Here is a 24,732-nt window from a genome sequence, read left to right on the forward strand (position 1 = left end):
GAGTGAGGCTCACCCCAGAGAGAGGCAAAATATAAGGGAATCAGACGAGGTGCTAAAAATGACAGGTGTAACTCAGGCAACTTCTCTCTCTGGGACTCGGCTCATCAGTACTATAACAGGCTTGGATCAAATGGTCTCCAGGGATTATGGCAAGGGGAGCAGTGTCTTAGAGCAGGACCGACCTGGGTTTCAATACTGCTTCTGCCGCCTTGCCGCGTAGCCTCACACCCCCACCGCTCCACCTCTCTGGACGCATCTCCTCAGCTCCAAAATGGCGTGAATGAAACCCGCTCGATGGGGCTATTGGGTGGATTAAACAAGGCAGTGAGTGCACAGCTTCCAGCTCCTGGCCTCTCCTCCTCTCCTTGCTGCCTCTGCTGCTTCGGCCCCTGATGTGCCCGTCCTCACCCTTGACCAGTTACCGCAAGTGCCCCCACACATTTCTCTGCCCCAAGTGGAGGGGAAGACGCCCTCCCAATCAATGACTCCTTCAGCCCGCCAGCGCTGGCCTGACCGCTGTGGGACCCTGGCCTCCTGACCATAAAGGTAGACAGCAGGCATTTTACAGTGCATTCACCAGGCTGGTTCATTTTCCTCCTGGTACAGGGAGAAATCCATTTCCCCATACCACCACCACCCCCGCCCCGTCCCTTGCATCTAAGCAGGGTCATGTGACTCATTCTGGCCCCAGAGCATGAGCAGGAGTTACATTAGCCACTCCCACTTCTGACTCACTGACATTCCCTCCCCTTCCAGGGAAAACTTGGAGGGTGGTAGCATGGCCGCCTGGAAGGAGCCCCAGTGACCAACTACATCAGGCTTTGGCATGGCTGAGCAGCGACGCTCCCAAGATTGTAGGGTTCGCTCACTACAGCATGGGAGCCCGGACCCCCCGACTCCATCGGATAGCCTGACACTCACAAGGGGCACCGCTTCTAAACCAGGATGCATGATCGTTATCCTTCCCCATCTCAGGGCCAGTCCCTCACTCTCCAGACTCCTCCTCTGTAGGAAGTTGGGGGGGGGGGTGTCAGTCTCCCCTCCCCCCACCCCCTACAAGAATGTTGGCTTCTAGTGTTCTCAGGCACATTCACAGTCTCTCCTGGGGCATCTGTCCCTCTCGTGCAGACTGACTCCTTGCGCCCAGCATGGCCTTCTGGAGCTCCCCAGTGGAGTACTTAGATCAGACTGTGCCCGGATATCCACCACACCTCCGTGGTCTGGGCCTCAGTCTCCCCACATACACCATAAGAACTCAGAAGCCTCTCCTCCTCTGACATTTGCAAGCCCAGGGAAACACTTCTGACTGGCCCACGGCTGACAGCACCCTGGCCGGGCCTCCAGCCTCCATGTGACCCATAAACTCTCCTAACTGAGCAAACACATTTTATGGGGCCCGGGGGACACTTCCTGGTGGCCCATTCCCATCCTCCCTTGTCCTGCTCCCCAGCATGGCACCTCCCCAGGGCCCTGCTTCCCATCCTTCGGCAACACAACAAGCTGCCTCAGGGCCCCCCCCCCCAACACCTGCATCACTGCCTCAGTGTCCCCTCCCCCAACACCTGCATCGCCAGGCTTGAGGAGGGTGGAGAGTTTCTTCTCTTATCAGCTGTTTTACTGCCCCCTCCTCCCTGGTTACACAGAAATTGGGAGTAGAATTCCCAGGAAGGACAGGTGGGTGCCTTGTCAGCTCCCAGCCAACAGGTTACGGGACAGACAGAAAGTGTTCCCACTGTGCTGTCTCCGGAGACAGGGAAGGGGCATGTAAGTCAGGAAGAAGCAGAAAGGACATCGAAAGGAAGGGAGAGGCACCCTGGGCCAGGAGCCTCTGGAGAGGCTTGCAAAGTGAGGCCAGGGAGGGAGTGGAAGGAAGGCCAGAGACCCCTGCACTCAGTCCAGATCCGTCCCAGAGATCCAGCCTGCGGTGGTCCAGACATCCCCTTCCTAAGCCTCCACCTGCCGGACAGAAGCACAGATGTGCCAGAAAGCCTATTCTGGAGTCCAGAAGCAGCAGAACTAGAAGTCCAAGAGGGTTCCTGGGAATACCTCTCAAGCTGTAGGGTGGCCTGGATCTGAGTTGGCCACCTGGGGCCCAACGGTGGCACTCCAGCCTGCCAGAGGCTGCCCAGAGCCGGCAGGAAAGGGTCAGAAGCCAGAGAAAAGGCAAAGGTGGACACATTGCCTCTGGATCTCTGGGAGCTGGCTCCACCTTCCTTCCAGCTTTTTGCCTTACTCCCCAGTGACAGGGACCTCAGGGACCCTGACCCAGCCTGGGGATTTTGAAAGCGACCACCCCAGAGAAGACCTTTTGCAGTACAACTGAACCCAGCCTGGCAATGGTGACTCCTTTGACATCAAGCCTGTGGGAGTTCTGGGCCCACAGGCATGGGGTACAGCCTGTTCCAGCTCTCTCGATGTGACCTGCCTCCTTGATCCCAGGGGTGTTTGAAAGGAGCCCATGGAAGTCCCCATGGAGACAGAATTGTGCTTGGATCATCTGACCTGAGGCGCCCCGTCCTCCACCTCTGCTTGCCCTTTTGATTATTACAGGAGTTTCAGGGGAGGAAGTACGCCACCCTCCACCATTGTTGCCCTGGACGCACACAAGGTCCCCTTCTGTCCCTCTGCCTCTCACAGAGTGCTCCAAGGCTAGCCCTATCCTCTGCGGGGTATGGAGAGGAAGAACTCAGGGCGCTGTGGGACCCCAAAGAAGCTGGGGCTGTCCTTCTCCATCGAGGAGATCTTAAAGAGGCCCACAGAGAAAAGCCATGTGGTCAGGCCGGAAGGGGCAGGTGGACAGGGCACCAGACAAGCAGCAGCTCCACGCTCCGGGCCGGAGGGGCCCCTGAAGGCCCAGCCCCAGGGTAAGTGTCTTCTGGTCATTTCTTTTCCATTCCCAGGTCCCCAAGAGCCAGCAGGGCTCAGGCAGAGCAAAAGCTGCTCCATATCAATAGAAGAGAGGACCCCAAAATTCCAAGAGAGGTCAGATGCTGGGCCTTAAATACCCTTCTGCCTCGCCAAGACTGAGGTTTTCCAGATGCAGACGCCAAGGAAGGCTCCATTCGTTGCAGGATGCAGGGACGCGGGGCTTGTTCCTGCAAGCAGGCCACAGCTAAGAATGCCAGGTCCCATTTATTTCTACAGCATTTCCGCTGCAGCGGCTGCTGCGCTAGAGTCCCCTCTTTCATTTCAGTAGAAATGCACGATTGTCATCACTTGACAGGTGAGGAAACTCACCTGTGAAAGGGAAGAGGTGGATGGTATCTGTCCCCAGGCTACGCAGCCAGTGAGCGGAAGATCTGAGAGCAGGAACCGGTTGGTCGGTCGTGGCTGTCCCCAACACCTGCTCAGTCTGACACGTTGTTCTTTGTAAGCAGAGTTCAGCCTATGTGTCTTTCCGTGGCTGAAGCTTAGCCTGGGATCTGCCCATCCTGATCACCGTCCCAGGCCAGCGGCCCACCCCAGGGCATGTCCCCCAAACCACAATGACAGGGCAGATCTCAAAGCCCTTCTTGAGAGCTGGTTTGAGGAAGGGCATTGAGGTGGACACATGCACCTGCTGAGGGTCAGGAATGCTCCGGGTCACTCTCCAGCCTACCCTGCTTCGTGACCTCAGGAAAGTCCCTTCCACTCTGGCCTCAGCCTTACCCTCCAGAAACCGGTTGAGTGAGGGAAGAGAGAGGGAGCCAGGGATGTCACAAGGGTCTGCTGGAGCCTGGTAGTTGGTGACACTGGAGTATCTCACTCACGAGCTTCCCAGTTCTTTCCTCTTTCTACCCTCTTAATCCAAGGAAAGGCCCAAAAGGCAGCTCAGAGGAGCCCACAGTGCCTTTTCCTACCATCACCAAGCCCTGGGGTCTCACCCAAGTTCAGCCTCCCAAAAGGGGCTTGTGCTCAACCTCAGGCAAGGAGAAGACCCGGGAGGGCTGCCCATCCCTGGGGAAGCTGGCGGGTTTCCCCGGAGCTGAGTCAATCAATAGGAGAGAGTCCCCAGCTTCCTTTCCGGAAGCTCACTAAAATCTTCCAGTGAACTGAATGAGCATTAGAAACAGTTCTGGGAGTCTAACCTGAGTCTGGCTTGCTGCAGCCACATAAAATCCACCACTGCCCTCTCTGTCCTAATGAGAGGAAAAGACAGGTGGGGGAGGGGAGAGAGGGAGGAGAGGCCAGATCCCCCCTCCCAGAGCAGCTTCCCTCCCCCTGGCCTGATAATGGCTGATGGCAAAAAGGGACCCACTCCTTCTAAACCTCCCCTTGAAGATGCCGGCATGTCCCATGTCAGCTATCCTGTTGGACCCAGAGCAGACCCTCTAGTAAGGGTTTGCCAAGATAGCAGTCGTCACAAGGGTAGTGCCCTATGGCCCCCACAGCACTCCCCTCCCTGTCCCCCATGGAATTGCCACAGTTGTGAGGCCCACCTTACAGATGATAGAACGATGAAGAGAAGTCACCTGCACAAGTGACCTGATTAGTTAGCAACAGAATTGAACCCTGGTGGCCTGACACCATCCAGTCTAGATCATTCCTGAACGTGGCTTAAATCTATACATCTCCCACTACACTGGCATCGAGCATCTCCAAAAGACTAGAGAAGGTCCCGCTGGTGGTTTTGGAAGTGAGTTTGAGGACTACACAGACCGAGATTATTTACGTCAAGAGTTCTGTAAGGATTCCTACGCGCACCTTCTACTCACAACACAGGATATCGGTCATCCGTTTATGGTCATGCTGTGAGGTTTCCTGTTAAAATGGATTTATTTGTGTAGGTAAAACAAAAAGCCTATTTGGGAAAATGCTTGACAAATAATAATACAGACAGGATGCCAACATGTCAGAAACTACAAAAGTAACTTGGAGAAATTGCAAACGAGCTGGAGTCTGTGAGAAGTTAGGCCAGGAGGATGGGGAGCTGGGACTCCAGGAGTCTGGCCTCCGAGCCCCCGGCTGGTGCTAATTCGCAGGAAGACCTCAGGCAAGCTGTTCCCCTTCCTGAGTCTCCATTTCCCCATCTGTAACGTGGAAGAGCAGGATTAGAATGTTCTTAAGATCCCTCCCAGCTCCAACGTGTGTGATGACCGATGCCTCCACAAACTGGTCACTAGAAAGCCTCGGTGGTGTCACCTGGGGTCATTTTCTGTGGCAGAAGCTTCCTCCCTGCAGAGGGGAGTGGCAGGGGTGGGGGGTGTCCATGCCAGGCGGGAGCAGGGTAACCGGGCGGGCAAAAGGGCAAATGGCCTCGGCAGCCTCCGCCTCTCCTGCCTTCACAGGGCCCCGTCCCCACCGGGTGCTTGTCGCTGCTGCTAATGCCCCTCCGCCTCTCTGTCCTGCTTTCCCTCCAGCACGCGGGAGCCCTCAGATAATGGAAGGCACCGGAGATGGTGCATCCACGGCCCCCCACCCCAGTAATAAAAACACAGAAATAAGCTTAACACTTAAAGGGGTTCACAGAGTGACTCACGGACGTGGCCTGGCAAGCATGACCTCTCTGTCCCAAATAACCAGACAGCTTGGAAACATGCAGCACTACAGTCCCAACATCCCCAGACTCTGCCTCTGGGTCTAGTTTGGTGCCCGGGAATCTGCATTATTATTTTTTTTAATGCTTTTTTATTTTTGAGAGAGAGAGAGAGAGAGAGAGAGAGAGAGAGACAGAGCCTGAGCGGGGGAGGGGCAGAGAGAGACAGAGACACTAAATCTGAAACAGGCTCCGGGCAGAGCCCGATATGAGGCTCGAACTCGTGAGCCATGAGATGGTGACCTGAGCCAAAGTTGGAGGCTCAACTGACTGAGCCACCCAGGCGCCCCCCACCCCCGCCCTTTTTTTAATGTTTATTTATTTTTTGAGAGACAGGGCGGAGGGGCGGGGCGAGGGGCAGAACAGGAATCTACATTCTAAAGTTTATTTACTTTTTTAAGAGACAGTGTGTGCACATGCCAGTGGGGGAGGGGCGGAGAAAAAAGGAGAGAGAGAATCCCAAGCAGGCTCTGTGCTGTCAGCGCAGAATCTGACGCAGGGCCCGAACCCACAAACTGTGAGATGGTGACCTGAGCTGAAATCAAGAGTAGGACACTCAACTGACCGAGCCACCCAGGTGCCCCGGGAATCCTCATTCTAGCAAGCTCTCCCAAATGACTCTGATGTAGGTGGTCCAAGGACCACTCTTCGAGGAGGCTGAGGCCCAGGGACGCAAAATGGCTTGTTCAAGCTACAAAGCCAAATGTGCAAGCACGGGGCCGGCTCAGACATCCAGGCCGGGGCCAGTGCTCTGCCTCCCGCTCCTCTCATGGCAGCGACCCTCATAAACTCGGGCTCAGACCCTCCCCGGTCTCAAGCCAACGGAAAAATCCCGGAGGGTCTCCCTACTTGAAAGAATGCTGAGCCCAGCTGCCCGCTCACTCCAGAGAGAGACAGGCCCCCTGAAGCCCAGGACCCTCCAAAGTCAAGAGGGGCCCAGTCAGCAGGAAACCACTTTGTACTAGAAGCTCAGACTCAGGGAAGAGAGAGGTCATCTATGCCACTGATGACCCTTTGTAGGGAGACTGTGATGCCCCGGAGCAAAGGGAAAAGGAAGGTAAGGAAGAGGCCACCCCAGTGGGTAACCAGTGCCAGGGGTAAGCGGCCTGGGGTCTGGGAGAAGCGGGACTCAGCTCTGTCCCCATCCAGTCGCTCGGTGGCCGACTGCTGAGTGCTTACTCTGGGCCAGGCTGGGGACTGGAGAGTGAGCAAGGCCAGCTCAGGTGACCATGCCCCTGCAGCAGGGGTGGGATCCGCAGCTGGAGAGTCCTGGCGACACCCCCTCGGGGCAGCGCTTCTGTGGTGGATCTGGCCGGGGGCAGGTGGAATCCTTGGGATGCAAGGGAACCCTAGAGCAGTGGCCAACAAAGGGCCACTTGGACTCCACCCTCACAGCTAAATAGAAATGTGTGAATGAGTGGGTATGTTGGTGTTCCCACACAACTTTATTTATAAAGCCAGGCGGAGGGCCAGATTGGCTGTAGTTTGTCAGACCCAGTCTTTGACATTCAAAGTCCTTTGCAGACTCTGGTGCCTAAGCTCAGCCTCTCCTGCCCTTCCCCCACCCGCTCAGCCCCACCCCCCTCCCTGCTCTCTACCCTCCAGACACACAATCTTTCCTGCCCTTTAAATGTCTCCAAACCTTGGGGACCCTGGTTGGCTTAAACTCCCAACTCCCGACTTCCGACTTCGGCTCAGGTGACGATCTCACGGTTCATGGGTTCGAGCCCCGTGTCGGGCTCTGTGCTGACAGCTCGGAGCCTGGAACCTGCTCCTGATTCTGTGTCTCCTTCTCTCTCTGCCCCTCCCCACTCGCAGTCTGCCCCCTCCCACAAAAATAAATAAATGTAAAAAAAAAATGTAAATGTCTCCAAACCTTTGCCCTTCAGAAGCCACAGCTCCTCCTCCGAGTCTACCTCCTTTTCCTCTTCTTTCTGTTCCCCTCCCTGCCCTCTTCCTCGCCAGGTCCTGTTGTAACAAATTGCCATAAAATGAGTGGCTTAAAACAACAGAAACTGATTCTTACAGTGCTGGAGGTCAAAAGTCTGAAGGAGCCCCTGGTTTTCCTCTCTCTCTTCTCTCTTCCCTGTCTCCCTCCTCCCCCTCCTCCTCCCCCTCTCCCCACCCTCCCTGCATCTCCCCCCACCAATGCCTGGAACCCAAGGCAACTGGCAGTGCTCCGCCCCTGGTCCTGGGAATTAGGAATCCTGGCTGGGACTGTGGTCAGCCCTGTGGGTGTCTCATCGCCTCATCGCAGCTCATCATGAGCTGCTCCCAGACAGGTAGACCTGGAGACTCCCATCAGAGCAGACAGCAGCGGGGCAGGAGCCCAGAGCTAAAAGCTTGGATGTCCCCAGAATAAGTGTGGTTTTGGTCTCTCTCTGCCGGAACCCCCCTCTCAGTCCCTGCCTCCAGAGCCACAGCCTAACAAGACCCTGGAGACATTCCCATAGGGCACCTGGAGGCTGATTCTAGAATCAAGAACCTGGCTGAATCTTAAACCCTGTGGGAGTTCAAGGAAGAACAAGGCTTGGTCACAGCTTACAGAAAAGCATTGTCTCTCTGGAGCCTCCCCCCCTCCTCCCCCCCCCCCCCACCAAAAGCAGACCGGAAGGAAAGGATTTGAGCACAAGTGGTTTATTTGGGACATGCACAGACACCAGCACGGAGGTAGTGAAATAAAACAAGGAAGGGAGGGCGGTGATCAAAGGGTATGTGATTAAGCCAGTGACCACTGTGGGAAACTGAAGTTTAAATCCTTTAGGAAATGAAGCAAATATACTCCTCAGAGTTATCTGGGCTTTTTAGCTCAGAAATACATATCCTAGCAGTAGGGCATTGATCTGGAGCACAGAAAGGTCTGAGGGATACAAGCAGGGCATTGACAACATTACTATAATAATAGGGCCCAGACTATCAGAGCCAGGAGAAATCAGAGGAGACAGAGGACACAGAAAACATTGGTCGTCATTTAAATTTGATTTATCCATTGTATTCCTCATCCGGGGACGCAACAAAGAGCCACCGAAATCGACTGAGTGGCAGGCATATCTATGGCGGCAAAACGAATTATCCCAAAACTCAGTGGCTTCAAATAACAATTAACATGAATTGTCTGACTCAGATTCTGTGGATCGGGAATTTGGGAGTGACTTCACTGAGTAACTCTGGCTCCGGGTCCTTCGTGGGACTGCAGTTAAGATGTTGTGTGGGGCAGTCACCTGAGGGCTGGATCAGAATAAAAGATTGGCTTCCAAGGTAGTCACTCCGTGGCTGGTGAGTTGGTGACAGTTCAGCTGGCTGAGGAGGAGACCTCAGTTTCTCCCCACGCAGGGCTCTCCGCGTGCCACTAGAGTGTCCTCACAAGATGGCGGTGGCTTCTCTCAGAGCGGGCAATCCAAAAGGGAGAGAGTCAGGTGGAAGCTGCATCCTTTTATGACCCACCATGAGAAACCTCCTAGCCGCATTCCCACAGCATCCCATTGGCTCTGTGAGTTGTTGAGTTGGGCCACACTCAAGGAGGAAAGAATTCCAAGCGAGAAGCATCCAAGAATTTGCACACCTACCTTAGCTGGGAGTGGGGACAATGTGGGAACAAAACGTTAAGCTTGGCCTCTGCCCTCACGTAGCATCTAGTGTAGCAGGGACGACAAACAGCCATCCGATAATCACAAGTGAAAGCTCAATGACAACTGTGGTCAAGTGCCGGGGAGAAGGTGACATGGTAGAGGGCCTATGTCAAGAGAGGTTTGGTCTGCCAGCGAGGGCTTCCAGAGGACATCATGGTTGAGCTGCAGTCCGAAGGCTGAGTGGGGGGAAATGTGGATCCCCCCCACTCCATGCAGAGAAAATCCCAAAGACAGGGACTTGTTCAAGGGAGGCAAGATGAGGTCTGAAAGCAAGAAAGGAGCCAAGCCACACTGGGCCATACGGGGCATGGTGGGGATTCTTATTTTTGCTTTGAATCCGAAAAAGAATGAAGAAGCATTCTAGGGTCTTAGGAAAAGGTGCAATGACCAATATTCATGAGAACTCTTGGGTTCCAACAGACAAAGACCATGTCAGGTTAGCTGAAACAGAAAAGGAAATGAGTTGCCTTGGAGAACATGAAGCAGTCTTCTCAAACCAAGCTATGGGAAGGGCAGGATCATAAGCAGGCATCAGCCATAATGGGAGCCAGAATCAACACCATCAGGTCTCTCCAGCTGCCTCTGTCTGCATGCGGCTCAACTTTCCTCCCTCCAGATGACTCCCAATAACACCAAGGTTTCCATCACCCTCCAGGAACTTCTCTCAAGCTCTCTAAAGTCCCAAGTCCAAGAGCCCCAGAGGAGGGAACTGTTGGCCAAGCCTGAGTGAGATGCCCACTCCCAAACCCGTCAACCACAGCCAGAGGGGGATGTGTGGGGGCCCCGCCAGGAGTCTTCTTCATGCTGGTCCTCTTCTTCTCTCACACTGTTCCATGCTGGGATGATGGCTTCTGATTTCAGGGTCCTTCTAAGTCTTCTTTGGTATCTTCAGTCTCCAGATATGGAAATGTCAAAGCGTTTGCTTTGTTTTCCGTTGTTTCATCAAAGGTGTGTCCCTAATGAGGCTCACTTCCCCAGGTGTTCTGCATAACCAGCTGTTAACCTGGCAGTTGTTAAGCCATTTGGGGGCCAGAAACAGCTCTTCCCCCTGTTTATAGGGCTTTGGATACCTCTAATCTAAGCACTCTGCATGCCTGCACTTGGGTTGGCCACAAAGAGAATGGGTAACTTCCTCCTCAATTCCAGGCAGGAAGGAAACTAAATATGGATTCCCCCATCGCCAGGGAACCGGTTCTGTGACACTTCCTGTGTCACACCATGAAACATCCTCCAGATTCATACGCTGTGGTGTCTGTTCCTACAAGTGTAGACTGGAGAGGAATAGGGGCAGGACAGGAGAACACACACGCATACACTCTAAAAGCCCATGAAATCAGGAAAGCCTGGGTGGCTCAGTGGGTTGAGAATCTGACTCTTGGGCTCTGCTCAGGTTGTAACCTCGCAGTTGGTGGGACAGAGCCCTACATCAAGCCCACATCAGGCTCCGTGCACTGACAGTTCAGACCCTGCCGGGGATTCGCTCTCTGCCTCTCCCCTGCTCTCTCTCTCTCTCTCAAAACAAATAAATAAACTTTAAAAATAAATAAGTGAAATCAGCCCCTGTCCCAGTTCTCTGTGCCCACCCCACCCCAACGCCCCATGTTTTGGCCTCACCAGACCTACACATGCGGTTACGAGACTCACGTTGTCACAACATAGATAGAGCACGGGAAAATGACAAAGTGTTCCAAGAACACAGAGGAGGGGAATAATGAACTGTGTTTGAGACCCTCCAGGAAGGCTTCAGAGAGGAGGTGTCCTCTGAGGTGGAGCCAGGCAGAGAAGGGGAGAGGACCAGGCACACAGAAGCATGTGCAGGAGCCCTGAGGGATAAAAAGGCATATTCCTTTCGAGCAACAAAGAAATCCAGTGTGGCTGGGCATCTAAAACTCCCGGAGCAGTGGAAGGGATGAGTGAAATGAGGAGACTGAAGGTCAAGTGCACTAAGCCAAGATCTTTGGCCTTTATTTATGCACATCAGCGTTTTTAAAACCCGCGTTTGGGGGAATTGCAGGCTTCCACAAGGATGCACGGCCGGAGCTGCGGGGGACGAAGGGGAGACTGAGCAAGCTTCACTCCAGGGCCCCCTACACGTCAGTAAGAGAGTTCCACCATTATTTCTTTTGTGGGGCTCCACATACAATTCCCTTTAAACAAAGGGTACACCTGCTATTAAAAAAGAAAAAAGATATACAAACAAAAAGTGGGGGGAGTGAGTGTGTGTGTGTGTGTGTGTGTGTGTACATAGGATACATTATGAAAATGAGGCCGTGCACATGGAAAATAACAATCCTCATTCTGCTGGGAGAGAGCATGAACCCCGTCATCCCTGGGGGCAGGTCAGCAAACCCTCTGCCAGTGGGCTTTTCAGTGGTCTTCTCGAAATTGTTTCCCTTAGTGGTTTTTTTATTCTCATCTCTTCCCACGCTAGCTTTATTTTCTGTGCTGTTGTTTATTTATACAAGTAATCCATGTATATTATAGGAAAAAAAGAAGGTTAAAAAATGTAATTATAATTCTACCCTCTCATCATCTAGTATTAACCACCATTAACATTTTGATAGATATGCAACGACAGAGAGAAAAACTAAGAGAGATTTTTTGTTCTTACAAAATACGGAGGCGGATGGTGCAAGCCAAAAGTGCTCTTACATTTTATTTTTGAAAAAGAGCTGTTGTGTTTCTACAGAGATTCACAACAGACCTTGGAGAAAAGGAAATATTTGATTGATTCGTGCTTTGACGGATGAGTAGGAGTTCACTAGGCAAACGAAGAAGACCAGCATTCCAGGCAGAGGGAGCAGTGAGACGAAGCACCTGGAGATTAAAAGGGCACAGCCAGTGTGTGGAGTCTAGAAATGATCAGGTGGGAGTGAAATCATGGAAATAGGAATTGGGGAGAAAGCAGATGATTCTGGAAAGGGAGAACGTGAAGAGCCTTGAATGCCGTGCCAAGGAGTTTGTCTTATATGCTGTGGGCACAAGGGAACTGTAGGAAGTCCACGACCAGACTGGACAGAAAAGACCAGCCCAGGTCTGCCCTGCACCCCTCCCGTCATGTCCACGAGGGGTCTCCAGCTTGCAAGAGAGCTCCAAAGGGTGCCCCGGATCTCCTCTACCCGCAGCATCCATTGTCTTAGGAAGACAAGGACAGGGCCCATTTCCGGAGACTTCCGGCAGTGGCAAAGCCCCCCAGGGTCTTTAGCTGAGCAGCCAGGGCCAATTAGCAGACCGCAGAGAAGGAGCAATCAGGGGAGGGAGCCGAGCGCAGAGGAACATCGGTTTATAATTAGGTGGCCTAATCACCTGTGTAAATTGTGTATTTCGTATGATCGATGTGCTAAACGGCTCAGGTTTAATTAATTTCTGCTGACTCGTTCTCTTTGAAGACCCACTGAAGTGTGATTCACAGCGCACACAATTAATAACAGGGAGAGGAGCAACTCAAAAGGAGGAGGCAGTCCCCTCCACCTTCCTCCGCCCTCTCCCCACCCACCCCCTGCCCTGCCCCGGTGCCCTTGGCCAGCCGCAGTGGGTGGGCTACACAGTGGCACCAGACTCCGAGGCATCTCTGCCAAGATGCTGCCAGGGGCTCAAGGATTTTCTCACTCCCAATCCAGTGCTCCTGGGAAAGAGGACCCAGCACCCCCATCATCCTCACTGAGGGGTTGCCCAGGACATCCCAGCCCTTCCTGATGATCGAGAGGTTTATCCAGTACGTGGGCCACATCCACACTGAGCTCCTATTTCCAGCTTCCTGTTTAATGAAGTTCCTTCTTTTTAAAAAAATTTTTTTAAGTTTATTTACTTATTTTGAGAGAGACAGAGGCAGTGCGAGTGGGATAGGGACAGAGAGAGAGGGAGACAGAATCCCAAGCAGGCTGTGCACTGGCAGCGCTGAGCCAGATGTGGGACTCGAAGTCACGAACCGTGAGATCATGACCTGGGCGGAAGTTGGACGCTTAACCAACTAAACCAGGCTGTTTCTTTCTCTCTCTCCCTCTCTCTCTCTCTCTTGAAACTAAAGACTAAATTTTTTTTAAATAAATAAATAAAAATAAAATAGCCACATGGAGATAGTAGCTACCATATTGAACGGTGCAGATCTAAGCAGCTAAACTTTTAAAAGTCTCGCCTCTGATCCAAATCTTATTTCCCTGATGCCAGGTCCAAGTTTGTCTTTCTCTCCCCAACCTACTCTTCTGGTCGGGTCTCACGAGTTAGATCAGGGAGCCCCATTCACTGGGAGTGATCTGAGCTCCAGGACCCCTCTGACCTTACCATTCCTTTTTACAGCCCTCCAATTTGAGGCCATTAAATCTCGAATAACATCCCAAGAAGGTCTGGGGGAATATCAGTGTTGACTATTTGTACCCCAAGAACCCACAGTCAGTCTTGGGGGGAAAGCTTTGGCACTCTCAGTCCTGAAGGCTGGTGGATTCGGGACTCAGCCTCCATCTCCCCATCAGTGTGGGTTTGTGGCATGTCTATTTCCTGGAGAAGTGATTACAGCCATTGGACATACACACGCATTCATCATCATCACCATCACCATTACCATCATCACCACCATCATCATCATCACCACCATCATCATCACCATCACCACCATCACCATCACCATCATCATCATCACCATCATCACCATCACCATCATCATCACCACCATCATCACCACCATCATCACCATCATCATTATCAACATCATTATCATTATCTCTCAGAGACAAACATCTATCCTGAGCTAATTCAAAAAATTCAATTCAACTGAAAAAAATTAGCTCTGGATACAAAAACAAATTTTTCTAACTGGTCGGTAATTTGCCAGGCAGCCCCCTCTCCACCAAGTCAGAGGTCATTTATCATGCAGAGAAGAGGTAGATCCTTTCCTTCTTCACTCCACCTCCAAATTATGCCCTGCAGTCCTGCCCAAAATAGAGAAAAGCCATATGTATCTTAACAGTTGCTCCCTTAGTTCCACAAATGGAAGCGCTGAAAATATTATTCTATTAAGGAGTCTGTTCTTAGTCATGAGCCCCTGTTTGCCTGAGTTTCCTTCTGGGGAGAAAGGAGGAGGTGGCTTCTTATTGTCATTGTCTGCATCTGTTCCTAACCCTCTGTTCTCTGTGGCACCTGTTTCCCCAAGTTCTTGTTCTGCACCCTACATCCTCTGTCTAGAATCCTCCTTTCTAGACTCCCAGAAGGATCCCAACTCCATACTGTCCTGGACGCCAAGGCTTGCGCAGGCAACCTGGAATCTTCCATCCTGTGAATTGTTTTTTGCAATGCCCTTTAGAGCTGCACAGCATCACTATCACCTAAGACGCTGACCTCATGAAGGAATGAATATGACACTGTGAGCATGGCTTGTCCACTTTTGCACTCCTGCAGACAGGCCCCCGGTGCCTCCACAATGCTAGGCACAGAGGGGATATTCAGTAAGATTCAGCAATGATTGCCACTGGCCATCTCTCTGCATCAATTCTGATTGGATGCGGCTCTATCCCTTAAACACTACTGGCCCTAAAGGTAGAATTAATCTCTCTTTAAAAATTTTTGAGGGGCGCCTGGGTGGCGCAGTCGGTTAAGCGTCTGACTTCAGCCAGGTCACGATCTCGCGGTCCGTGAGTTCGAGCCCCGCGTCAGGCTCCGGGCTGATGGCTCGGAGCCTGGAGCCTGTTTCCGATTCTGTGTCTCCCTCTCTCTCTCTGCCCCTCCCCCGTTCATGCTCTGTCTCTCTCTGTCCCAAAAATAAATAAACGTTGAAAAAAAAATTAAAAAAAAAATTTTTTGAAAGAAAGTAGGCTTGGGGAGGGAAAGGGGCTAGAGAAGGAGAGATCAGGTCCAATCAGGTGGTTAGTAGTGAGTAGCTAGAGCTTGCTCTAGCGGGTGATAGTGTTTGAGACCTCGTTGTCTGCGATTCCCAAGAAGCTCCCAAGTCAGTAAAATGAGTTAAAGTCCTTTGAGGATGATTATCAACAAGCTGAAGGGATAAGAGAGAGGGGAGAGACCAAAGGCAGACTATGAGATGCCATTTCTACAACAGAAGCACCTGGGCCTGGTTAATCCCAGAGATGTAGGAACAGCTTCAGCCAATAGAGTTGGTGTCCGCAGAAATCTCTCCTCTCGGGCCCTCTCCCTCCACCAAGCAAATTGGTCCCCCAGGCCAGCCCGAGGCAAGGTGTTACAAGCCACCCAGCCTCCACATGAAGGGAAAGAGAATTACAGATTGTCAGGGTGGATTTGGCCTGCCCTCCTCCTCCATTCTACAGATGGGGAGACTGAGGCCCAGAGAGGAAGTAAAATGTGGCCCAAGTTATAGAGTTCAGGAACAGAGCTCAGGTCTCCCGACATCCAGTTCAGTGGGTTTCCTTCTAGCAAATGATAGCAGGACGAATAACACACACACGCACACACACACACACACTTCAGTTGTTAAACCATCACAAGTGAAAATCCACTCCTCACCCAGGGTCTGCTCCAATTCCTCATCTGTGGCGGTTTTACCTCTTATTTGGACAGAAAAAGAAAGTGAACTGGGTGGGAGCAAGGAGGCCTCTGCAGGCTTTCAGATCCCCACTCTCCTTTTGCATCGTCCCATCTGACCTGCGACATCAGCCATCAGCCCCCAAAAGCGGAGGGGATTTGGAGAGGCGGTTTGTACCTTTCCTACAATTCCTAAAATTATATCATGTGGACTTTGTCCCAAGTAAAGCCAGAATCGCAGCCCTAGTCTCAACGTGCATGGTCAGGAAGACAAACCCTCCGCCACCTGGTTCGGCCCTGCCTCCACCATCTGTGACCCTCGCCCCAGTCTGGAGGTACAGGGAAGTCTTCCGGTGGACAATCTTCCTTACTCTTCTCGCTTCCCCGCCCTTCTCCAGAACAGCTGTCCCAAAGTCCTTGGCCATCCCTCCCAGCCTAACCCCTCACTCCCTCATTCTCTGCTGGCGACCTGACTTCCTGCCATCCGTCCTGGACCACTCGCTCCAGCACCCGATCGCCCTCGCCTGTGTAGTGAGCGTCCCGGACCAGTCTGTCCCGCAGCTGCCCCATCCGCCACCCCTTCAGAGCCCTCTCTCGCTCCGCCTCAATTTCTCTTTCTCGGACTTCAGACATGCTCCAGGCTGCTCTCTGAAACTTCTCCCCAGCCTCCCTTCTCCCCTTCTAGCACCTTCTCAAGCCATAAATTCTTCTACTCACTGTCTCCTCTTTTTCCCAACCACTCACATCTCCATCCACTTTAATTCAACATATATTTGTCAGAGTCTCCACGAAGCCTCAGGCACCACACTGGGTGTGTTTGGGGGCAATGCCAACACAGCTCCTCTTTCCTTGGCTTCTGCCGTAGTAATTCCATCCAGGTGGTCTTCCTGTGGTCCTCGACGTCCTCCCAAACACCAGACTCAGAACCACATGCCACAAATCCACCTTGGAACAAGGGAGGCTAAAATACATGCATGCACGCAGGCCAAGGGCAGGGTCCAGCACCACACCTGGCACACAATAGGTGTTCAATAAACACACTGATATTTTCTGACTTTTCTTCCTCTTCATCCTCTCTGGTTTTTAATTTTTTAATTTCAATGACCACTCCTTTCTTTCTAAGCCTCTCTTCTACCATGTTTTCTTGGGCACTGCTTGTGTCTGAGCTTCCTCTGGCTCAGGTCAGGTTCCCCAAAAAGCAGGCTGACATAGAGATTTGCTGGAGAACGTTTACTGGGGGCTTCTCATGATGTTATCGTGTCCTTTTTATTTTGGGGGTTTTCGGGGGTTGTTTTGTTTTTAATTTTTTTAATGTATATTTATTTCTGAGAGAGAGACAGAGCATAAGCAGGGGAGGGCAGAGAGAGATGGAGACACAGAATCCGAAGCAGACTCCAGGCTCTGAGCTGTTAGCACAGAACCTGATTCAGGGCTTGAACCCACAGACCATGAGATCATGACCTGAACCAAAATCAGACGCTTAACCAAATAAGCCACCCAGGTGCCCCTGGACAGATTTTTTGAATAGCCAATAGGCATCTCAAAGGTAACAGGTCCCAGTAGAATGCCTGATTCCCATCACACACACATGCTCAGGCCTGGCTCCACGGACGTGGGTGAGACCAGTACAGTTGTCCAGGGTACTGCACACAGACAGAGGCCTGGCACTTGGGGCTTAATGCTTATGGTCATCTTGAAATTCTTCATCATTTTATGTGTGAATGTGTTTTGTAAGTGAAGTTCAGTGGGACCACGGAGCATGCACTACGGCCCTGGAGCCTTGACTCAGCCTTCGATGTCCCTCTTACAGACCACCTGTTTCTTCATCCTTAGCCAATGACAACTGCCTCCTCTATCCTATGCAGTTCCAGGGATGCGAGGGCTGTCAGGGTATGGATGGCATAAGGGTCAAGGTCAGGTGCATGCACCCAGGTGCCAAGTCAAAGGGCCCTGGGTCCCTGTGAGGATCCACACTCACCCTATTAGTATCCTTGTGTTCAAGAGAGCCTGACCTTAAACAGCAAATTAGAGGGATGCCTGGGTGGCTCAGTCGGTTGGGCGTCCAACTTCAGCTCAAGTCACAATCTCGCTGTTCGTGAATTCGAGCCCCGCATCAGGCTCTGTGCTGACAGCTCGGAGCCTGGAGCCTGCTTCCGATTCTGTGTCTCCCTCTCTCTCTGCCCCTCCCCTGCTCATGCTCTGTCTCTCTCTGTCTCTCAATAATGAATAAACGTTTAAAAAAATTTTTTTAATAAAAATAAATAAATAAATAAAACAGCAAATTAGGGGGGGAAAAAACAAACAACCACCACCACATGACAGATCAAGAGAGAGACCGCAAAAGAAAGGAAATAGCTTTTTTCCTGCTTTTTGAACAAGAGAACCAACAGTTTCGTTTTTCATTAGGCCCCACAAATGCTGTAGCCAGCCCTGAGTGGACTTGAGGCCAGACCGTTTGGACAATTGGATTGGAAACAGGTTATAAGGGACTAACGGCTGTGGAGTTCAGTCTTTATTTTCTAGACCAAGGGTGGCAAGGTTTTCCTGTAAAGGGCCAGACAGTAACTATTTTAGGCTTTGCAGACCATATGGTCTCTGTTGCAACTACTCAAGGCTGCTTGCAAAAGCAGCCATAGACGATGCATAAAGCAATGGGAGGTCTGTGTTCCAATAAAACTTTATTTACAAAAACAAACAGTGGGGCAGATTTGACACTCAAGCTATAGTTTTCCATGCCCTGTTGTAGACAAGGGCACATCATTGAAGGCATCTGAGCAACAAAAAGGATGATCAGAGGACTTTCTAGAAAGTTATCTTGACCTCACTGCTCAGGATGGATTTGGAGAGGTCAACCTAGGGGCAGGATCTCTAGGAAAGAGAACACTGTAGGGGCGCCTGGGTGGTTCAGTGGGTTAAGTGTCTGACTTCAGCTCAGGTCATGATCTCGCAGTTTGTGAGTTCAAGCCCCGTGTCAGGCTCCGTGCTGACAGCTCGGGGCCTGGAGCCTGCTTCTGATTCTGTGTGTGTGTGTGTGTGTCTCTCTCTCTCTCTGCCCCTCCCCCGCTCATGCTCGCTCTCTCTCTCTCTCTCTCTCTCTCTCTCAAAAATAAATAAACATTAAAAAAGAGAGAGAGAGAACACTGTGAAACTCCAAGCAGAGGAGCCAGTGGCCAAGACTCTGCAATGGACAGCAGGGGCTGAAAGAGTGACACCAGGCAACACAAAAGCCTCACCAGGGTGCTAACCATAAGATCGCTAACCCAGCTTGAACCCTCTTCCATCCAGAGGAAAGAAAGAGCAAGCGGAGAGTCCGAACCACCTTCACCACCGAGCAGCTGCACGAGCTGGAGAAGATCTTTCACTTCACCCACTACCCAGACGTCCACATCCGCAACCAGCTGGCAGCCAGGATCAAACTCCCAGAAGCTCGGGTGCAGGTACAGCTGTCCCCATCCTCAGCCTCCAGCCTCAATGCCTTGGGGGCCATGGGTGAGACCCCATGTATCATGGACCCTCCGGGGCTGGCCCATCTGAAATTCTCCATTGCCTTTATCCCTTGAATACAGTCACATTTGCCAAATAGTATTTCCAGGAAATGAGGTCACCGCAGTTACAAGATGGCTTCTCTCTTTGAGGGGTGGAAATGGAGCGAGGTGGCATCAGTGGTGGCCACCGATATCTGCTTCCACGTCTTCCCTCTCCTTTTGGCTGTAGTTCCAGAGCATCACTCACCAGGAGGCCTCATTCCCAAAATAGACAATCTAGACCAGTGGTCATCAAACTTTTCCTGTAAAAGGCCAGATGGTAATTATGTTGGGCTTTGTGGGGCCATAGAGTCACTGTCTAAAACTTCGTTGACGAACTCTACAATCTGAATTTCGTATAATCCGCATGTGTCACAAACATGTTTCTTCTTTTTATCTTTTTTTCCCGACAACTTAAGAACGTGAAAGCCATTCTTAGCTCACGGGCCATGCAAAAGCAGGTAGGAAGGCCAGATTGATCCTTCAGGCCTTAGTTTGCTAACCCTTGACTAGACCACATGGGTACCACTGTGAAGGCAGCACAGAGAGAAGTGGTCCAAGACCTGGTTTAAGTCCAACTGCCTACGGGCACCTGGGAGTCGGTGAGGGAGGGGCACCTCAGTCGGTTAAGCATCTGAGTCTTGGTCTCTGCTCAGACTCAGGTCATAATCTCATGGTTTGTGAGTTCAAGCCCTGCCTAGGACTCAGCACTGTCAGTGCAGAGCCTGCTTGGCATTCTCTCTCTCTCCCTCTCTCTCTCTCTCTCTCTCCCTCTTTCTCTGGCCCTCCCCTGCTTGTACTTTCTCTCTCTCTCTCAAAATAAATAAATAAACTTATTTAAAATTTTTTAAAAATAAATGCCAACTGCCTAATCTAGAATCTGTCATTTCTTCACCTCGGAGTGTCCGTGGCTCCTTCTGTGGTTGGAGATACAGTGGCCCCTTGTCACTCAGCAGGGGTGTGTCCACCCTCTTTGGACACCCCCAGTTTTGCAAGCGCCACTCTAGCAAATCCAAATCCAGTTGTTACGCTGTTGGCTCGCTCTACTCTGCATCACTTTTTTTTAATTTTTAATGGATTCGTTCCAAATTCAAAATCTGAGTCAGGGCCCAGATCAACAGTTTACTCTCAATTTTATCCCAACAGACTTTTCTCCTGGCTAAGGACCACCCCCATTCTAGACTTCTCTCTTTTTCCTCCCATTTAGAATCAGTCACCAGCTAAGTGGATTTAGCCCCTCCCCACAACTGCCATAAAGCCCGGAATTCAGGGGCTGTCTCAGCAGAATGGCCAAGTACAAATGCCCACGTGTCAGGGGCAGTCAGTGTCCTTGTGAATACGGGGAGCTGCCGATAGTCAATCTACAGATGCCGAGGGGCCCACAGGGGTGGCAAGCTGGTGGTCTTCCAGCAGGAAACAGCCCACAGATGAGTTTTATTTGATCTGCACAGTGTTTTACATCTCAACGCTTTCACATAAAAACCGAGATTTCTGCCTTAGATATTGGCTGGGCCTGTAATGCCCAGCCTCACATTTCTACAGGGTGACCATGGGCTAAAGCTGAGGAGCCACGCCCTTTAGGCCCCATTGGCCACAGACCCCACCGCTCCCAGCCACATGGCATCCAGCTGCTTTCCGGGTGCACGAGACCCCCGCCCTGCAGGAACTGAAGGTTGTGATCCCCGGGCCCCTCTTAGAGGGCAGACCTCCAGGGCCAAGGAAATCCTGAAGCCATGGAGCTTTCTAGACTGTGAAGTGCCAGTTACGGTTTTTAGGGAAGGTACTTGCTGCTTATCTCTGTCCTCTCTCTCTCTCCTATCCCAGATCTGGTTCCAGAACCAGCGCGCTAAGTGGAGGAAGCAGAAGTCCAGCAGCCCTGGGGCCCCGAAGCAGTTAAATGAGGCCAGCTTGGCCCTGACCACGTACCTGGACGTGGTGGTGAGTGGCTAAGGCACCGAGGGGGCGCTGGGGAAGGGGGGGGGGGCATTGTCTGCAAACATCCCACCCAGACCCAGAAGTGAGAGCCCCAAGGGGTGGAGGGGGTTGGCTCTTTCTACAGTAAAGAGTGCAAAGGGGGACCAGCGCCTGGGTGGCTCAGTCAGTTAAGCAACTGACTTCAGCTCAGGTCATGATCTTGCAGGTGGTGGGTTCAAATCCCGCATGAGGGGCTGTGCTGACAGCTCAGGGCCTGGAGCCTGCTTTGGATTCTGTGTCTCCCTCTCTCTCTCTCTGCCCCTCCTCTGCTCACGCTCTGCCTCTCAAGAATAAATAAATATTTTTAAAAAAAATTTTTAAAGAGTACAAGGGGAACTCTTCCAGAGACAGCGTGGCCAAGAATGCCCCACAGGTCTGTGTGACCTGGGACAAGTCACTGCCCCTCTCTGTCCCCATGTCCTCAACCACTGAGTGACAATCCCAGTGCTTCTCCTTCCTTCGGGGACTGGCTTGTATTATTGTGCAGAACTTCACAGTTCAAGAAACAGGCAGGGAGTAAGGGGGCAGTGCACGGACATTGAGCAGAAGGCTGTGGAGTCAGACTGCACGGGTTCAAATCTCAGCCTCTGCACTTAGCAACAGCATGGCCTAGAAGAGTCACTTCGCCCCTCGGAGAAAGTAGTAGTTCAATGAGGGTGAAATTACTGAGACGTGAAAAGCCTCGGCACCTGGGCCATGTGCCCCGAGTATGAGCTGTCCGTGGAGCCCGCACACCTTGCAGTGTGTACCAGATGCCGGACAGCGGGGAGCCAGCAGGACACAAAATAGTCCCGTGATTAGAGGTCTGTGCGTGCCCACAGTGACACTGCAAGGAAGGATTTCTTTATCCACTTTCTGCTAATGCAGAAACTGGGCACTGAGAAGCAAAGTGACTTTTTCACATCAAGTAATTCCTGTAAATGCCAGGATTAGGAACCAGATCTCCTGGCCCCCAGGGCACACGTTTCTCCCCAAGATGGTCCCCTGCCTGCCCTGAGCTGCCTAAGTCCTGGGGAAAAGGTCGGGAAGCGGAGGGTGAAGCCTCTGGTGAAGCTTAGGACTCACTTCTCTCTCCTGACCTTCCCCTTTCGACAGGGCCCCATGAGGTCGCCCTCTGCTCTGCCCAGGCTGGCTCCTCCCATGGGCTGTTATCCACCGGCTCCAGGCCAGCCGGCGTCTGCGTGGTTCCCCGGCCAGACCACCCTCCTCCCGTGCCACCTGTGGGAGACACAGCCTCTCCCAGGCCCTCTCATCCAGCACACCTGCTTCCCTGCACTGTGCTTCCTTCCACCTGCCAACCCCAAATGGGGCAGCCCCTGTGCCACATCGACGTAGGGACCAAGAAACCTCTCTCCAGTGGTGCCGCTCTCCTCTCCAGGTGAAGACATCTGGCAGGAGGGGGCCCAGGCCCCTGGGGGGCCTTCCCTGAGCACGCCCCACGGAAGGTTGCGTCGGACTCCACGGCAAGATGACCAATACAGGAGCTCTCGCCTCTGCTCCCAAGGTTGCCCTCCTGGCTCAGAAGACAGAGGCCGTGGGAGAGTCTGAGATGAGCTCTGGAACAAGGAGAGCGTCTGCTTGTGCTTGTGTCTCCTCTAACTCGCTCTGTGACCTCCAGCTGGTTACTCACCCCCTCTGGACCTCATCTATAACATGAGGCAGTTGGACAAGAAGACTTTCGAGGGTCCTTCTGGCTCTTCCTGTGGTGAGGTTGAGCCGTCGTGAGAATAGAGGCATACAGCAGGCCAAGGGGGAGGTGTTTGTTCATTCATTCATGACACATTTATTGAGCACCTACTGAGTTCTCCACAAACAGAACTGGATCTATCTAGACGCGAACAACTGAGGCTCTGCCCCCGGGAGCTCAGTCCAGGTTGGCCAAAGAGATTGTGCGGAGCTTCCCCGGCAAAGCAGGGCATGCACTCAGTGACCTTGCAGTTGGCCCATGCCCAGCAAATTCTGTACGGCTTTGATGTGAATGTACGAAGTGGGAGAGAAATGCAGGGGAAGCTTGTTGTTGTTGTTGTTGTTGTTGTTGTTGTTGTTAATTTAAAATAGAATCGAGTGTCTTTGGTTATTCTGCTGGACTGGGGAGGAATGTTGTACTTCCGGTCTGAATAAAGAATACGGCAGTAAGCTCTTTGCAGAGTCTATGTCCCAGGACTAGCGTAAGGGACCCAGCTGGAAGGCCAGCTTCGCTCCGTTGTGATGAGCCTGCAGACTCTGCTGTTTCCTTGCAGGGAGACCTTGGGCAAATGACGTGCCCTGTCAGAGCCTCAGTTTTCACATCTCTAAAATGGAGACAGTAAGCCCCACCTGGCCTACCTCAAAGAGCAATCGGGAGGCTCTGAAATAGAGTGGAAGTGCTTTGCCAAGTGTGAGGGCTGGGCCTCCTATGGGTGATGGTGTTGTCCCCCGATCCCATCAGGAAAGGGGCTGCTTGGGTCTCAGACCTGGAGTTTGCCATTCCGACTCACAGAGAGGCCACCCCCCGTCCCCGAGCTTCCCTTGGGCCCAAATACTGCTGAGACATGCCTTGCTGCGGGGGCACAGGGCCTGCTCCTCCTAGCTGGGCAGACTGGACTGACCTTTGTGTACAGATCAGAAGTGTGGATAATCTGCCCCAAATGACAGAACCTCTGCACTCTGCCCGGGTCCCTGATGCACCCAGGAGTCAGACGGAGAGTAGAGTCAGGAAGCCTGGGTCTTAGTCCTGCATTCTCTCTGATTTGCTGCAGAACCTTGCCATCCATCCAGTCCCTCTGGGCCTCGGCTTTCTCACCTGCAAATTGGGGGCAGCGACCTAGCTCTGCCCTCAGGCATACAATACGCCAGGGTCAGACTGTGCCCCCCGAAAAGTGAGCATGCTTTGTACACTTAGACGTGGCTGGAGCCCATGAATGTCATCACGGACGCCTAGTCTCCAGCAAGCTCTAGATGGAAGAAGGCGAAGGGCTGGGGGAGCAAAAGAGTCCGTTAACAGACTGTGGGGCTGGGCGCGTGTTTATATAAACACCACCTCCGTAGCTGGAGGGAGGGGACAGCAGCTTCCCAGCTGTCTCTCTGATTCCCCTGAGGGCATCCACTGGGTACAGCCTCGGCTGGTCTGGCCTCAGGTGTGACCTCCCCTCCCTGGCCATACCCCACCTTATTCCATCCCCTCCTGGGGTTCATTCCACATCCTCTGTTGCAGACCCCCTCAAGTTGCGAATGTCCCCGCTGCCTCGCTCTAGCCTCCAGGCCACCTCTCATGAGCCAGAGGAAGGGTTGACTGCTCCTCTCCCCCACCCCTCCGGGGTCATGGAAGCCCTAGGCTAGGCAGAGGGCTCTCCTTCCAGACCTCTTGCAGCCATTTCTCATGGCCCGGCAACATGAGGGTCACAGCAGATGCCCAGGCTTCCAGGTGGAATAGAAAAGGCACACGTCCACTCTGCTCTGGGCTCCTTGTGTAAGCCCAGCTTCCCCAAAGAAACAGAACTGTGTGTACATTTCTTTTCCTTATTACAAGGCATTGGCCCTCATGGTTATGGAGGCTGAGAAGCCCCGTGACCGGAGGGGTCAAGCCAAAGACCCAGGAAAACAGACGGCCTGGGCTCCGATCTGA

At 52.4% G+C, this 24,732-nt stretch overlaps 1 protein-coding gene across 2 annotated transcripts; it reads left to right on the forward strand.

Moving 5' to 3' along the window:
• The first annotated feature begins 1,616 nt into the window (after window positions 1-1,616).
• On the forward strand, window positions 1,617-23,264 carry ISX (intestine specific homeobox). 2 transcript variants are annotated; one of them, XM_053226718.1, is made up of 4 exons: window positions 1,617-2,864; window positions 18,916-19,067; window positions 20,979-21,092; window positions 22,507-23,264. In XM_053226718.1, exons 1-4 carry the CDS (start codon window positions 2,672-2,674, stop codon window positions 22,555-22,557), a joined length of 510 nt encoding a protein of 169 aa, XP_053082693.1. In that variant the 5' UTR covers window positions 1,617-2,671; the 3' UTR covers window positions 22,558-23,264. The 2 variants fall into 2 exon arrangements, with proteins under 2 accessions (XP_053082693.1, XP_026927367.2); XM_027071566.2 differs by having other exon boundaries at window positions 1,634-2,864; window positions 22,224-23,264.
• Window positions 23,265-24,732: the final 1,468 nt, after the last annotated feature.

The sequence above is a fragment of the Acinonyx jubatus genome, chromosome B4 (genome assembly GCF_027475565.1).
Source record: "Acinonyx jubatus isolate Ajub_Pintada_27869175 chromosome B4, VMU_Ajub_asm_v1.0, whole genome shotgun sequence".
In the NCBI taxonomy this organism is placed as follows: domain Eukaryota; kingdom Metazoa; phylum Chordata; class Mammalia; order Carnivora; family Felidae; genus Acinonyx; species Acinonyx jubatus.